Source organism: Vulpes vulpes, chromosome 12 (genome assembly GCF_048418805.1).
Source record: "Vulpes vulpes isolate BD-2025 chromosome 12, VulVul3, whole genome shotgun sequence".
NCBI lineage: Eukaryota > Metazoa > Chordata > Mammalia > Carnivora > Canidae > Vulpes > Vulpes vulpes.
In genome coordinates, this window is record NC_132791.1 from 85,787,168 (window position 1) to 85,804,543 (window position 17,376).

A 17,376-nucleotide genomic window follows, 5' to 3' on the forward strand; every position below is an offset into this window, starting at 1 on the left:
AAGATGAGACCGAAGAAAAGATGGTAATTCCGTACCCAGCCCCTCTGTGAGCACTGGCTTGGTTTGTGGTGGGGAGTGACACAAGGCAATGCTTTTCCTAGAATGCTTTTTTGAGGACGGTGGCAGGGGTAGGGGGTGGGGGCCGGGGAGCAAGATGTCGTGGTCATGCCTGCAACGAGGCCTGAGATAAAAGGCACATTTCAACAGCCCATGATTTGACTTATTCAGTTCATGTTTTATTTCTCCTATCTGAACAATGCTGTTGACAAGAGAGATTTGTTTCTAAACAGCATTTGGCAGCTTCATGGGACTCATGTAGCATCATTGACACATTCTGGAACAGTGTTGCTGAACGCTGGTTAGTGGTCTGATGTGGAAAGTTCCTTCGCATTTCCTTCAGTTCATGCCTGATAAAAACTCCACAAGCAATAAATAAATAAAATCTTAAAAAAAAAAAAAAAGTGGGTGGGGTGTACGCCTGGGTGGCTCAGCGGTTGAGCATCTGCCTTCAGCTTGGGGCATGATCCTGCAGTCCCCGGATCGAGTCCCGCATCGGGCTCCTTGCATGGAGCCTGCTTCTCCCTCTGCCTGTGTCTCTTCTCTGCCTCTCTCATGAATGAATAAATAAATCTTTAAAAAAAAAAACAAAACAAAAAAACTCCACAAGCCAGGGGGCTCCTGGCATGCATGCGAACAGCAGAGCCCCCTTGTCTCAAGAGCGCTGCACCACAGGGGTGCACTGTGCCCACTCTTAGCAGGTATCCCAGAAAGCAGTTCACCCAGGAGCCATGCAGGGGAGCCCCTATGCCCCCATCTGCACATGTGGCTATAAAGTCCTTCAAGCTTTAAGATTCTGCAGAGGTGCAAGAGAATTCTCAGTGCTAAATTCAGAATTGTCATTGAACCGGGGCGGGGTGGGGGGGGCGTAGATGACTCCTTCCCTTGGCTGCCTTCCTGCTTAGACGTCGGGGGTACTGCACCCGGACTTTCCTCTTGGGGTTCAGAGTTGCAGTCCCAATGCGCTGTGCATGTCAGTGCCAAGAGAATGTGCATGACACCATCGGGGACCAGGAGAGCCTTGTGGCCACGCGAGGGTCCTCCTCCTCTGGAGCAGTCCAGCAGAGGAGCCCCATGCTGTGGGCGAGTCTGAGTCACCGCCTTCCCTGCTGATTTAGTATCAGATGCTAACTGTTCTCAGAGGTCTGGGCCCCAATGGCTCTAGACTTCCCTCAACTGTTCAAATTAGGGGGAAAAGCTGTGTTCCACATTCTGCAATGAGGCAGGCCTTGAAACTAGTAGAAGCACGGCAGGAGCAGCCCGAGGTGAAGGGCATCACCTCCCACCCCCTACCCCCACTAGTCCTGTAGGGGAAGGCGTGAGGGTGCAGCAGGCACTCAGGCCTCTGGCGTGAGACCAGGTCTGAGGACCCTCTGGTACAGGCTCCCGGGCCCACGAGCTGTTCGAGACAGAGACGAACTTATAAGGCAAAGCATAATGGAGCCTTCAGGGTGCTTTTTTGCAAAATCTCTGCTTCAAAGTGGTTCACTTCCCTAAGAACTTAGGTGAGCAAAGGACCTGCTCGTGGAAACGAAGAGCGGACAGTGTGCAAAATCATTACACAAGATGGATAAAGCAGGCACGGGGCTGCAAAGCACACAGCCTCTAGTGGGCCGATGGGTGTCCCCCCGCCCCCCCCCCAGAGCCCTCTGGGTGTATAGCACAGGACCCAGAGGTGAGAGAGGGGGACACTGGTGAGCTAAAGCACGGGCGTGCCCGCAAAGGCCCCTTACTACCCCTGGTCCCTTTTGAATGCATTTAAGACCTTTCCTTTTCTTTTCAAGCTCCCTTATTTTGCAACAAGGAATCTCTTAAAACAAGGACTTGAGTAGAAAACATCTTCCCTGGGAGGGCTGTGGGACTCCCACCCCAGACAAGCCAACAGGAAAGGTGGGGTGCCTCCACAAAACCCCACGTATTGCTCTACGTTAAACACCCTCCAGACCTTCATCTCCAAAGCATGGCCAGTGCATGTTTCTGCAAGTACAGGAACTATTCTTAATGGATCGAGGGGGAAAAGTATTACAACGGATTTCAAATTGCTGGGCCTTTAGATGTATTCTTAAGAAACTCACAAGGGACCTGTAATTTCCTGGAGCTTTTATGGTTTGGATGGATTCTCCGGATGGTGGCCATCACCATGGACCTCAGGCGATTCATTTGTCCTTATACAGTAGCACCGCATGACCCTTCTCTACTCCAGGGTAATCGTTGGCTTTCTCAAGGAAAATTTTACTCCTGGGTCTGCTTCTCTAAGCCTCGTGCAAAAGAAAATAAAGTAAAACATCCTGGTCTGCATTTACTTTCCAGTCGTGTTGCTCGAGCATCGCTTCAGAAGTGGCCAGTCCTCATCAATGCATCCAAGTTCACTGTGGAAACGAGGGCTGCAGTGGGCAGATGCAGGCTTCCTCCCCAGCCAGGGGTCCTTTCTCCAAGAAAATGCCCCCCCCCATTCCCAGTCCGTGAACTGACCATTTTATACAACACCACGTGCTCCTGCCTCCAAAGTAGTAATGGCCTGGACGAGGGAATAGTTCTCATATTTTTAAACCAAAGGCTTTTAGAAAGCCGCTGGTCAAGGTTTTTACTGTCTTTCAGTAAGGATGCCACTCGCCAATTTTTTGATGGAAAACCTCTCAATAAAAGGTTATCCTATTGAATAGGTTCAGTCCTACTGAACTTCAAAATCACGTGTCATCTCTTTAAGAGGCCAGCCCGACAGGTTGGGAGCAAGGAGGAAAGAGCTGAAGCACAATAAAAGTCAACGAAAAATCAGGACAGGGACAGCGTCCCCAGAGCAACCTGGACCTCACAGTGACAGATGTCTACTCCCCAAAGGCATGTGTAACGCAGGTCCTGGAAACGGGTCGCCACACCTTCTGAGTATCTGCAGTGAGGCCCCTCCAAGTTCATGTGTCTAGTCAGGTGCTTTTGTTCTTCTCCAGCAACCAAAAGCGGAGGAGGGGACGCCAGTTACTCTGGCCAGCCCGACCCTCCCCTGCCCTCTCCTCCTCCAACACCCCAGCCCTGAATGCTAAGAGCCCAGCGTGGGAAAAAGGTAGAAAACCCCCAGCTCCCCTGACAACTTGTTTCCTGCAAATGCAAACTCCAGCACTCCACCAAGTCTTAAGATAATTGCATTATATTAAAGTGAAACCATTTTTTCTTTAAAAAAAAAAAAAAAAGACGGAGAGAGAAAGAAAGAGGTGAGTTAGTTTTAACAATGAGGTTATGAGTTCCAGGCAGCTGGGCTCTGACCACTGACTGGGTCAGAGCCCTCTTCTGGGCCCCCCAAAGGCACGAGGGGAGCCCCAGAGCCTCCAGGGTGTGAGTAGGGGAGCAGGAGGCAGTCGTCCACCACTCAGAACAGCCAGAAACTCTGATGTAACAGGAGGGAGGTGAGAAAGCAGGTGTGAGTGGAAGCTTCCACGAGCTGGACATCACCTCATCCTCAAGGTTAGCTGAACACCGTGTTGTGCTGTTGGGTCACGCGGATGAACGTCGCCCTCCTGCTGAGCTCTTTGAGTTTGGCGGCCCCCACATAAGTGCAGGTAGACCTCAGTCCCCCAAGAATATCCAGAATAGTGTTTTCTACATCCCCCTTGTAAGGCACTTCCACAGTCTTGCCCTCAGACGCTCTGGAAGAAAAAAAAAAAGGAAGTTTTTCTATTAATCTGGTTTGGTTTTTGTTTGTTGTTGTTTTTTTTTCCCCTTAAGAACTCAGCCAGAATTATTCCCAGCTTTATTTTTTTTAAAGATTTATTTATTTATTCATGATAGACACACACACACACAGAGAGAGAGAGAGGCAGAGACACAGGCAGAGGGAGAAGCAGGCTCCGTGCTGGGTGCCTGACGTGGGACTCGATCCTGGGACTCCAGGATCGTGCCCTGGGCCAAAGGCAGGCACCAAACCGTGGAGCCACCCAGGGATCCCCTTATTCCCAGCTTTAGCACTTTAGCCAGCCCCTAGGTGCACAGGTAGCTAAATGCTACCATCCAACCCCCCTCCCACATTGCTACAAATGCCAAGCTGATCACACCAGCGTCTCTGATGCATGCATTCCTCCTGCCCTGAATGCACAGCCTCACTGCTGGCTCCCTGGAGCGCCAGTCCCCGGGGGCAGGTCCCCCCCAGCAGCGCTGCAGAAGTGGGCCTGCACCTGCCTGCACAGTGCCCTTCTCAGCACCGTGCCTCCACTCTGCCCCTAAGAGAAACCAACTCCACCTTTCTACGCTACCTCAATCCTACACCAGCGCCCAGTTGATCCAGAGGCCAACATGCCCAAGAGGAGCAACAGCCCTCACAGAACACCTCTTGAACAACCCTCACCACCGCCTCTTCTTGTCGCACTCACTCCCAGATCAGCAACAGAAGCCCAGGGCTCCGCCCTCCCACCTGCCAGCTCTCCAGTTAGACATGGTGTGTCCCCTAAAGACGCTGATCCAGGGGAGGAGGAAGGGATCAATACAGATGGTCACCCACTTAACGACTGCTGGACTTCACCACGGTGGTGAGAAAGCGATACCCACTCAGAAGCAATACGCACTTCAGATTTTGAACTTGGATCCTTTCCCAGGCTAGCAATGTGCTGTTTAGCCCTCCTGGGAGCAACATCGGCCCCGGGATCGGGATGGGGGGGGCCACCTGTACACTGACAACCACTCTGCACCTGGACAACTGGTCTGTTTTTCAGTAAAGGATTCAATAAATTACAGGAGACATGCAACGCTTTATTATCAAATAGGCCTTGTGTTTGATGACTGCCCAACTGTAGGTTACCGTGAGTGTTTGGAGCACATTTAAGGTAGGCCAGGCTGAGCTACGATGTCCAGGGGGTTAGATGTATTAAATGCATTTCAATTTATCATATTTTCACCCTAAGTTAAGTTTATCGGGATACAGCCCTGCAGTTCAGTAGAGGAAGGAAGATCTGTAAAATGGACAATTCAAGCCCCACTAAGTAAGACTGCCTGGACATACAGTCCAGACTTGCCTTTGGTGGGGCGTTCCAAGAAGGAAATCTCCAATCTGTACAAAACTCTAGCCCTCATCTAAGGCCTGGGTAATCTGGAAAATCTAATAGTTAACCAAATTCTGGGAGTTTCTCTAGCTGGTCTCTTCAACTAGAAAAAAATAGCATCTCTCCATCAGAAACTCACTGCCTAGGGACGACTCGGTGACTCAGCAGGTGAGTGTCTGTCTGCCTTTGGCTCAGGGCATGATCCCAGGTCCAGGGACGGAGTTCTGCATTGGGCTCCCCACAGGGAGCCTGTTCTCCCTCTGCCTTGTGTCTCTGCCTCTCTGTGTGTGTCTCCCATGAATAAATACATAAAATCTTAGGGATTCCTGGATGGCTCAGCGGTTTAGAGCCTGCCTTTGACCCAGGGTGTGGTCCTGGAGTCCTGGGATGGAGTCCCATATCAGGCTCCCTACATGGAGCCTGCTTCTCCCTCTGCCTGTGTCTTTGCCTCTCTCTGCATGTCTCTCATGAATAAATAAATAAAATCTTAAAAAAAAATAAAATCTTAAAAAAAAAAAGAAAGAGAAAGAAAGAAGCTCACTGCCTAGAATTTCAAAACGGTATTAACTCTTGTGCACTGGAATCCACACCTGCAAGACTTAAGTGCAATGAAATCTACCTCCCTAAACCACTGGCTAGACCAAGAGCTGGTCTCATGGCTGGTGTAGAGTACCAAGCTCCTGAAGCCCATCCTTGGCCACACTCAGGACAGTTCACGTCACCACACTCTGTGATCTAGAGACCAACACCTCCGCACATGTGCCCGCAATGACCACCACATCACTTTTTAAAGAGCTTCCCGTGGCCCGTCGGGGGCTTACTAGAAATCATCTAGATTCTCATCATTGCCTCTTTGCTGATGGGTGACAGCCCCTTTTGCAAGCCATCTATTGCTGAGGCTCATCTCATCTCGTCTGTAAAAGGAAGGTACTTTGATCCATCTCCCAGGGACAGCGTGAGAAATAAATGGTTAATGGCTGGGAAGGAACCAGCAAAGCATAAATAGCTTTGCCTTAATTAAATACAACGTCAGGGACGCTTGGGTGGCTCAGAGGTTGAGCAACTGCCTTTGGCTCATGTTGTGATCCCAGGGTTCTGGGATCAAGTCCTCCATCAGGCTTCCCGCAGGGAGCCTGCTTCTCCCTCAGACTATGTCTCTGCCTCTCTCTGCATCTCTCATGGGTAAGCGAATGAAGTCTTTAAAAAAAGAAAAAATAAGTAAATAAATAAATACAACATCAAAGGAGGACCATTCTTGTGAGGATATATGGGGATGGGGCTGCAAACTGCCTGAGAAAGGGGAGGGATGGAGGGGGACAGAGACACAAAGAGAGACGCAGAGACAGAGAAAAACAGAGGCTACGTGCAGGGCTCAGGCTGCCTCCAGATTGAGGCTCTAATTCTTTTAGCACTTGCCTTTCTCGTCTAAGATTTGAATCCGCTTCCAGAGTCTCCTATTTTGTTTTGCCTAAACCCTGCTGAAATTACAGGAGAGGATTTTTCCTTCGGCACCTGGGCTTCCGAGTGTGGCGCAGCCTGGTCTGCCCTTCCCTACTTTTCTTAGAACTCACAACAGATGTAACAGCTAGAGGCACAAAATGTACTCCAGGCAAAGCATCTAGCAGGTCACTGAATCCCGATGGTTCTGTTTAACGTGGCAGCGCGTAGCAGACGCTGCACAGGCCCTTGGGTAGGGACAGTGGTTGCTGGTAAAGTGCAAAGCTTCTGGACTGGCGGTCCAGGTGGGCACAAAGGCAGCAATCCTCGCCCTGGCCACCCTCATAAACCATGCAACCTCCTCCATCGGGTACCACATGGGAGAAAGAGCCTCCGAGGCTGCACGGGGAGCAGTGTCCTCTTGTTCGGAGCGTTTGAAGTTCCCACGATGAAGGTTTAGACATAGCACCCTATTCCTCTTTCCCACCCTGCCTTCCCCACCCTTCCCTTCGCGTCATCTTTATTGAGGTTCCCCCTCAAAAGGAAAACGAGATTGGAGAGTGAGAACAGACATCAGGCCCCCAGTCCCCCACTCACTGAGGTTCAGAACTCTGGCGAGTACCCCACACCTCCCACCTGTGGATCTCAGTGGGGTTCTGAGATTTCACCTCCGGCTTGATGGGAACCTCATACAACACCTCTGCATCCCATGTCCTCGACATAAGCCTTGGGGTGCAGGATGAATGGGAGAAATGGGGGGGTGCCCACCAGGGAGGGCTTGAGTCCCCACCCCAGTGCCTGAGGCTTCCCAGAGAAAGATAATCCCTCACTCCTGGTGGACTTCCTTCGGAGGGAGCAAGACCTTCTGTCCTGTCCCCTTTGTGTGATTTGTCATCAGGCTGATGCTGATAAGTTAACGGCAGCTTCTACACAACAGGGCCAGGGGGTGGACATGTGCTGTCCTAAGGGTTTTAAAACACACATGTGGACAATTAAAATGGAAGGGAAACAGAAAAGGCCAGGTTATCTTTGGGGATCATGGATTTGAGGGCGGAGATGGGGGGAAGCAGAAGCAAGCATCCCTTCTGCAACGAGTAACACAATTAAATGGCTAAAAATGCTGCCTGTGCCAACTGTCAGAGCCTGGAGGCAGGTGAGAGTCCTGCTGCAGGGGAAACATGTCATCTTCCAGAAAGGCCTGAGCTCCGTGCAGTGATGCGCACTACACCTGTTTCAGGTGCACTGGGAGACCCATTCTCCAACCCAATTCTAGCCGCCTGAACTCATTCCAGGCTAGAGATGGTGATTACAAGGCCAGCGCTGAGCCATCAGACAGCTCTCTTGAAGGATAAGGCAAAGATCCTCCTTACCCCCTTCCCCCAAAGCCCGGTCACCTACCTGTTCCCACACACACCCCGGTCACATTTCCGTCCCGCCCCAAAACACTTCTGCTCTACACTCCCTTTTCAGGGCCCCAAACACAGCAGGTGCTACTTGGATAACAACTGGGGCTATTTAAAAAGAAGCAGGCTATGTTTTCTAGCCCCTTCCCACGGTACCTAAGTATTAATAGAGGGGATGCTGGGGACTCACCTGTATTCAGCGACCCCTCCTGCATGCTTCTTCATTGCTGTTTCGGAGCTCATCCCATAGAAGAGCTTGAGCTTCTGCCCATTCTTCTCGATCACCTCCCCGGCACACTCGGTGTGGCCTGAAAACATCCCGCCCAGCATGACAAAATCTGCTCCAGCTCCTAAACGCCAACAGTTGAGGACAAAAGCAGCAGAAGAAAAAACTCTGAGAGAGAGTCGGCTCTGGAAGGATCTGCGTGCTACTGTAACTCACCCCTCCCTGCTCCCAGGGAAAAAGTTTCTGGAAACTTTCTGGAAAAAGTTTAGAAGGCTTGCCATATGGGGAGACATGTACTGGACACAGAAACGCAGCCTACTGAAGGCTGGTGGCTAATGCGCTGGACAATCCTTAATGGTAACTGATGACTACCTATGACCACCTTCCAAACACAGTCTAAGTCTCATCATCAGAGAAACATTAAGACTTGGGCAGCATTTTCTATAGAGTGTTGCCCAATGTCATCCTCCATGATCATTCCTCTGGTGCCCCCATCAGGCATCTGGTCTACCTTAGGCTATCAGCACCCTCACACTCTGCTTGTGTAGATCACAAAAAACTCAGAAGAGGGAAGCCTGAGTGGCTCAGTGGTTGAGAGTCCATCCACCTTTGGCTCAGGTCATGATCCCAGAGTCCTGGGATCGAGTCCCACATCGGGCTCCCTGCAGGAAGCCTGCTTCTCCCTCTGCCTCTGTCTCTGCCTCTCTGTGTCTCTCATGAATAAATAAATAAAATCTTTAGAAAAAAAAGAAAAGAAAAACGCCAGAACAGACCAAAACTTCTACACGAGAGGCTAGGTATTAAAAAGAGAAACCTAAATAATAATAATATATATATAAACACACACACGCACACGCGCACACACACACATATCTTATAGTTTGCATTTGAATGACTTCAGTATACTTCCACTTTTTGATTTGACCTGAGGAAGCACTAATAGGTTTTGAGTGTTGCCTGTGTGTGAGAAGCCTGAAGTCATTAAGATAAAACCTAACATCAAAATTGAAAGCCAAGGAACCTGCGTAGAAGGAATACACAGAGAACATTGGGGTGGGTTGACAGCATAATTAGGGCAGGGTACAAAGGCTAGATCTTCTGGTTTTCAAAAATTGGAATTATAATAAAATTTTTTTCATGTGCTATTTCGATTCTCAGTGGTAAATGTGTGTGGAAGATCTTACTAAAATTGACACTTACTTGAAAAAAAAAGTTTGTTCTTTCTCTCACCATGCCATGGTATATATACCATATACATATATGGTACTGAAGTGTTTATCACAGGACATGACTCATGGTCAATATAGAATAGTTGTCAAGAAGGGAAAGTGTATATGGGGAAGAGCTAGAAATATCACCTTTCTCGATCCTGTTCATAGAGGATTATTTAGACTCTCCACGGACTATGAACTTCTCCTATGTCCTCTTGAGGGTTTGCATTTAGAACACCAGGACCCCAGGGTACAGATGTATTCAGTAATGAGGATGAAGGACAAGGAGGAGGGGCAGGCAGAGGAACCCTTGAGAAGTGGCCTTGACCTCTTCCATCGGGTCATTTAGATATTTACAGGACTCTGGGGTTTGCATCAGGCTTCCTGGCCTTTCTGTTTGGCATTATAGCAGGGCTGGCCCCTTGGCCTGGCACTCAGGAAGCTGCACACAATGGGACCTTTCTACTTGGCAGCAAGCTCTGCAGGTCCTTCATCCTAGGGTCCCTAACATGAATGCTGGATCCTTGTCCCCCACCCCCACCCCGGGCCATGCTTTAAGGGCGGGGGTGGGGGAGGAAAACTGGTGTCCAGCCAGGCCTCCCAGTGACCACAACCCCAGTAGCAGATGTCAACATCAGGAACACAGAACACAGATCCACTCAAACAATGCTTTGAAGTGGCTTCCAATTATTTTTGCTTCTGAATGCTCTCCTGTCCCTGGCCCTCACCAACATTCACTCTTCCTGACATAGTCTTCCTTCCTCTGCTGCTGAGCTTCAGCACAGGCAACGCTGCACTCACTGCAAGACGAGTGAAGAAAAAAGATGCCAGGGCTGGATCCAAAAACGGTTATCTACGAGGCATCTTTTTTGTGTGTGTTTGTTTTTTTAGATTTTATTTGTTTGGCGGAGAGAGCAAGAGAGCACAGGCAAGGGAAGTGGCAAGCAGAGGAGAGGGAGAAGCAGACCCCCCACCCCCCGATTGAGCCACCATGGGGCTCAATCCCAGGACTCTGGGATCACGACCCCAACCAAAGGCAGACGCTTAACCGACTGAGCCACCCAGGCACCCCTATGAGGCACCTTCTTAACGACCAGTCAGTCACTTTAAAGCGTGCCAGCTCCTACTCTGTACAGGGAGCCCAAGTGGGAGCACCCATCAGCATTAAGTTGATTCAGCTCAAAAATCAGTAACAAAAACATCTTTGGCTAATGATCCAGGTTAGCAGTGAGTGAGCACACGAGTGGAGCAAGGGTCCTGATTCCCCCTCCTCTACCGGCTGTGGGACCCCAACTTTGTCACTCACCTCTCAGGGCCTCGGTCTCAACTATAAAATAGGCACCCTTGATTACAAAGACGCCCCTCGTGTTCCCTCCATAACCAAGATGCAGGATCTGAATACGTTACATAAGAAGGTTGCCCATTTTCATGACATTCCCCAGGTTGCTACAAAACCCCACTGCTAGGAACACTGTCCCTTCCCTTGTCACCATTGTGTGTCACTAAGAGAAAGAGGGTGGAGGAGGGAACCCATGCCTCACCTAAGACATTCTATGGGAAGGTCAGAAGGTCTCTGAAGCAATGGACAAAAAACTCTGGAGCTGCCAAATACAGGTAAGGGGAAGGACCCCTGGCACCCCTCAGAAAGTCCCCCTCCAGGGGCACTTGGGTGGCTCAGTTGGTTAAGCATCTGCCTTCGGCTCAGGTCATGATCCTGGGGTCCTGGGACTGAACCCTGCATCGGGCTCTCTGCTTGGTGGGGAGTCTGCTTCTCCCTCTACCCCTCACCCCTGCTCGTGTTCTCTTTCTCTCTAATAAATAAAATCTTCAAAATAAAAAGACAGTTTCCCTCTGTAGGAAAAAAAAAAGCGGGGGGGGGGGGGGAATCATGAGTGAACTTGGCCTCAGCATCAGAAGAGGGAGTGGGGCCCTGTGAGTGGTTCTTCCGTCACCCGGTGGGCACACAACAGCTCCCACCTGGCAGTTTGGCGCCCCCATGTGCAGCCGGCTCTGGCTTGAGGATGCGGTTGGCCAGGGTGACGTGGCAAGCACAGGGCACTGCACGTGGGGCTGCGGCCGGCCTGCCAGGTGGTCCAGAAGCCCCCCTGGATCACAGCTGGACAGCGCTGCCCTCTGCTGGGACACAGGCTCCTCTGCCCGATGAGAAGCCACTGGGGGGCTCTCTTGTCCCTCCCAGAAGATCGCCCCAAGTTAGGGCCCAGAGACCTCCCTTAGTCACTGTGCTTCACACCTGTTCAGGCACCCTGAGCCCTCTAAGCCATGACATCACCCTCTGCTGCCTTGCAGGCTGCCACCCCCCTCCATCCTCTGGGCACGACACCTGCTCGGCTGAATCAAACTAACGTCAGGACTCTGGCCAACTGGGGCTGGAATCCAGGGACTGGAAACTCAGGACGGGCCCAGAATTTCCCAACACGTCCCGCCTCTCCATTCAGGTTCCCAGCTGAGGCCAGCACACAGCTGCCGGAGCTCCCGCCCCGCCCTCCCTGTCCCCTTACCAAAGGCTTTGGCGACATCTCCTGGACACGTGCAGCCTCCGTCCTTCAAAGAGGAAAAAGCAAGGAGAAGGCGTCAGCGTCAGCTTGGCCAGGCTGTCCCCCCTCCCCTGGGGTGATTCGGGGTCATCAGGAGGTGACACCCAGACACACCCCCAGCCAAGGGTAAGCAGAGGCCCTCAGAGCCCTGGCCCAGTGCTCCTCAGTCACTGTGTTCTGACTTAATTGGCTCCCCCCGAATGCTGCACCCCAGCCCCGGCCACCACTGCCCACCTGTCCACCCTGCGGTGCCCTGGACGCCCCTCGAAGCCCCTGGAAGCGAGGAGGCAGGATGCTCCGGGGCCTACTCCCCAGCCAGCCCCTGACTCAACACGCCTGCCCGGCCAGGACCATCCGAAATCACTCATTCAGAAGTCATCCCTCCCTGCCTGCTTGGCTTGAGGTGAGGCTTATGTAGTCCAGGAGCTTGGTTATTTTAAGAGCCAGGGAAAGGACACTGAATTCCTTTATGCTTGCAGCCACTCCGTGTGTCCCCCATTCACCTTCACCCAAGTGCCCAGTTAGCTTAAAATCAAACATGCATTCCCGAGCCCCACTCTACCCTAGAGAGCACGTGCCTGGGGCTGGTTTAATGCCCAGCAGGACGGTCACCTTGGGCTGCCCAGCACGGTCCAGCCATGGAAGTGATGTTGACGCACCAGCAGTGCTGTGTGGGGTTTCTAGAACGCAGAACCCACTGCGCCATCCTTACCAACACGGGCTGCTACCCTGCTGTTCTCAACGTGGCCTGTGTGAAGTCAAGGAGGACGGTGAGGGTGGCCGGGAGCTGCAGCTGGACCCCACAGAGAGAGGCCAAGAAGCCAGGGCCCGGTTGGCGGGGGGAGGGTCAGTGCTGAGAGCTGGCCTGGTGACACAGCCCTGAGCTCAGAGCAGGTCTGAGAGGAACACCGGAGTCTCAGAGGCAGGTGCCTGTCCCCGGAAGGTGGGACCCACCAGTATTGGGGTCGGATCAGCCTTTGGGGAGGACAGAGGCCGCCCGGGCTACCTTGCATCACAACTGCCAGGAAGGTATGGGTGCCCCCAGAGCCCGAGGGCACCTAGTGAACCAGGACAAACCACTTTATGAACCACTCCATCACCTCTGATGGGGAACATGGCTCTTTGTGACTCAATTCCCTTTTTTACCTGCTTTTTAGGCCTATCGCTCCAGGAACTGTAACTCAATTTCTGCTTCATTACTTCTTGGCAGTTCGAATCCAAAGGTAGGTGTGAAAACTTGGAAATCTTTTTTTTTTTTTTTAATGAAAATTTACTGCCTATAACTATTTCCTCCATCATATCTGTTACAGGCACACCCCAGAAATATTGCAGGTTTGGTTTCAGGCCACAGCAATAAAGCGAGTATCACCATAAAGTGAGTCAAATGAATTTTTTTGGTTTCCCACTGCCTACAGAAGCTATGTGTGCACTATTCTGCATATCGAGCATACAACAGCATTACTATCTAAAAAAAAAAAAAAAATGTACACAGCTTAATTTAAAAATACTTTATTGCTAAAAAATGGTGATCATCCTCTGAGCTTCCGGCGAGCTGTTATCATTGATCACAGATTGTCATAACAAATACAAGAATGAGAAAGTTTTGAGATTTTGTGGGAATTACCAAATTGTGGCAGAGAGACACCGACCAGGCAAATACTGTTGGAAAAATGGTGCTAGGGACACCCGGGTGGCTTAGCGGTTGAGCATCTGCCTTTGGCTCAGGATTTGATCCTGGGGTCCTGGGATTGAGTCCTGCATCGGGCTCCCTGCATGGGGCCTGCTTCTCCCTCTGTGTCTCTGCCTCTCTCTGTTGTCTCTCATGAATAAATAAATAAAATCTTTAAAAACAACAACAAAAACGGTGCCAACAGACTTGCCCCAATGCGGGTTTGCCACAGATCTTTAATTTGTAAAAAAAAAAAACAAAAAAAAAAACAAAAACAAAAACAAAAAACACAGTATCTCTGAAGTGCAGTAGAGCGAAGCTCAATAAAACGAGGTGTGCTTGTATTCACCTGTAGTTTCTCTGATGCCCCGAGGGCCACAGGGTGCTAGGGAATGGTCATTTCCGAAGTGGTCTCTCCATATAAGTTATGTGCCAAAGCCACCGTGTGAAGATGGTGACGGGACTCGTGGCTGCGTCTGGCTGGTTCCAAGCTCCAGCCTATCTCTCAAAGGTCCAAGCCCCCCTATGTGCCCTTCACTCGTCCTGCCCATTTTTTTTAAGTGCTTTATCGCTACCAGAACCAGTTTTACACTAGATAGGGTTTCAAACATATGACTTCCAAAGATTAAACAAAAAAACTCACGCCCCCATTACATTAGGACATTATCGGACTAAAAACACCACCCAACACACACACACACACACACACACACACACACACACACACACACACGCTCCCTAATCTTGTGCTCCCTTGCATGCGAGCTGTGAGTGAGTGGCTGTGACTGCCACGGTGGTGTCTCGTGGGGAGGCCCAGAAAATTCTACATGCTTGTAGTCAGTGATGAGGCACTGGGACCCTTGAGAAGGAGCTCTGCTCTTCCCAGGATGGGCCACGATGTCCACCGTTAAGAGGATTCTGGGATGTGCCAGAGAGGAAATCACACTTACGGCATCTCCTCACTTTACCTGGAAATGCATTTATAAATAGACAATGCGGAGCAGCCAAGCCGGACTGCGCCTTTAACAGAGCACACTCCAACATCGCATAATGCTTTAGGGCCAAGGAGGCTGCTCCCTACTACTGCTTATGGATGATTTCCAAAAGCTGTTCAGAGCATCCTTTTCATGTTCTCAGGAGGCAAGGGCAGGAGGGGAAATCTCTGCAATCTAAGGCACACATTTACTTTCACATATAAATATCACAGCTGCTGGAAGGTTTCAAAAAAAAAACAATGCGCAAATATTCAAAGAGCTACTTGTTTTGTTTTTCAACAGCGTTAATGTTATATTTTAGTAGAAAAAGCATCACATAACTTGAGTGGTGGGAACTCGATCTGTGAATCGTCAGCATAGCTTTTCTTAAGAATACTTAAAATTGAGGATGGTGAAAGCAGGTAGGGAACAGGCGGAAAGAATTCAAATCAAACACCCACTATGCACAGGGGTAGTTAACTTCATTTTGCTATTTAAACAGCTCAAGAGGGGCAGCCTGGATGGCTCAGTGGTTTAGCGCCGCCTTTGGCCCAGGGCATGATCCTGGAGTCCCAGGATCGAGTCCCACATCGGGCTCCCTGCATGGAGCCTGCTTCTCCCTCTGCCTGTGTCTCTGCCTCTCTCTCATGAATAAATAAATAAAATCTTTAAAAAAATAAATAAATAAACAGCTCAAGAACCTGAAGTTGGTATTTTGGAAGTGGGGAGAAAAAGGAGCGGAGCTCAGAAAGGTTGGGTGACTTGCCTAAGGTCACACAGCAATAATGTTAGAACAAGATTTGAACCTTGGTTAAGAGTACGCTCTAAAAATGCCTAGAAGCAGGGTGCCTGGGTGGCTCAGAGCGTCTGTCTGCCTTCGGCCCAGGGCGTGATCACGGGATCCTGGGATCGAGTCCTGCATCAGGCTCCCTGCATGGAGCCTGCTTCTCCCTCTGCCTCTGTCTCTGCCTCTCTCTGTATGTCTCTCATGAATAAATAAACAAAAATTTTTTTAAAAGAAACCCTTTACTCACCACTTTTCTTTAAAAAAAAATTTTAAAAATATTTAGAAGCAAAAATAAAGAAAATTTAAAAAAACATAAAAATGTCTAGAAGCATACTTATCAAAACATGAGCCATGGTTATCTTAAGGGGCTAATGGTTGCAGTAATCTTTATATTTATCTGTATTATCTAACTTTTTCTAGGCTAAATCTATCTTGTTGGAGAATTTTTCAGGCCTCAAAAAAAATTGAATTATCTGAATAACTTTGTTTAGATCTCACTAAAGAATGGTCTAACTGCTTCTGAAGTGCTATAATTAAATCATTACAATTTTCAGAAATTTGCTGATCCATTTTTACTTCTCTGCAGAGGGCTAGTGGGCCTGGGCGAGCACTAGTGACCAGGCGTGGAGGGGGGCGAAGTTGGGGATTACTTTGAATCATCTGGATCCTTACCAGCCCTTCTCAATACAGAGCCTCCTGAGCCTCTTGATCTTTATAAAACACACTGATTAAAATGCTGGAGCTTGAGTCCAGAAGAGACCACAGTGACCCCACTCAACGTAATCGCAAGACTTGTTTCTAGGTCCTGTAAAGCACCAGAGTCCAAGGGAACAAATGCCTCCCCTTGCAATCGTGCATTGGGGACTGGCCATCCTCTCCCCACTGGAAGACATGAGTGGGGACCACGTGAGGAAGGACAGAGGAGCGCTGGGGTGGGGGAACAAGCCAACTGGGTCCTGTACCAACCCTGGATCCTCTGTGATTTCAGCAAACCCTTCTTTACGATTTTTGTGACCTCCTCATTGTCTAAATGAGTGTGTGTGGGGAGAGGGGGTCAGTCAAGGGAAGACATGGAACACTGCAGAGGAAGACACCTTCGTTTGAACGTTGCCAGTAGTGATGCTGGACAAGTCACTGAAGATCCCGAAGCTTCGGTTCCCCAGCGGGCTGTGATGGCTAATTTTATGTGTCAACTTGACTGGGCCACAGAGTGCCTAGGTAACTAGTCAAACATTAGTCTGGGTGTTTCTGGGAAGATTTCTTGGTTTCTTTTCTCTTCTCTTCTCCTTTCTTTCTTTCGATGATACTAATATTTGAATTGGTAGACTGAGTAAAGCAGATCGTCCTCCCCAATGTGGGGGAGTCCCATCTAATCAACTGAAGGCTTGAACGGAACCAAAGGGCTGACCCTCCTCGAGTGTACTTTTCTCGACTGACTGAATGAACCTGGGCTTTTTTCTGCCTTTTAACTTCAACTGAAACATCAGCTCTTCCTGGTTCTCAGGCCCCCAGACTCGGACTGAAACTACAGCATCAGCTCGCCTGAAGTCCCTAGCCTGGCAACTCACCTTGCATATATTGGGATTTCTTAATCCCCATAATCACGTGAACCAATTCCTTATAATAAATACTTCCTCAATCTCCTCTCTTGCCACCCCCCCGCCCACCAACACACACACACCCTACTGGTTCTGTTTTTCTAGAGAACCCTAATACACCTGTCAAGTGACAGTAACTGCTAGTTTGGCAGGTTGTTCCAAGGATTAGAAATTATAAGTCTATTGTGCCTGGAAGGTACTAGATGCTCAATAAATAATAGTCCTTCCTTCTTCTGTTTCCACCTTTAAAATTCTCTTCTGTGGGGAGCCCTGGTGGCTCAGCAGTTTAGCACTGCCTTCGGCCCGGGGTGTGATCCTGGAGACCTGGGATCGAGTCCCACATTGGGCTCCCTGTATGGAGCCTGCTTCTCCCTCTGCCTGTGTCTCTGCCTCTCTCTCCTTCTGTGTCTCTCATGAATAAATAAAATCTTTAAA

The 17,376-nt window shown here is 49.8% G+C and overlaps 1 protein-coding gene across 1 annotated transcript in view; it reads right to left on the bottom strand.

The window, feature by feature from the left end:
* Positions 1–214: 214 nt before the first annotated feature.
* The window catches only part of GMPR (guanosine monophosphate reductase), a 50,012-nt gene continuing 32,850 nt past the window's right edge, over positions 215–17,376 (bottom strand). Inside the window, exons 7-9 of the mRNA XM_025999332.2 lie at positions 11,878–11,920; positions 8,112–8,271; positions 215–3,695 (exon numbers count right to left, since the gene is read on the bottom strand). Coding sequence (XP_025855117.1) covers positions 3,515–3,695; positions 8,112–8,271; positions 11,878–11,920 — 384 coding nt within the window. The 3' untranslated portion in view covers positions 215–3,514. The remainder of the gene's footprint in view (positions 3,696–8,111; positions 8,272–11,877; positions 11,921–17,376) is intronic.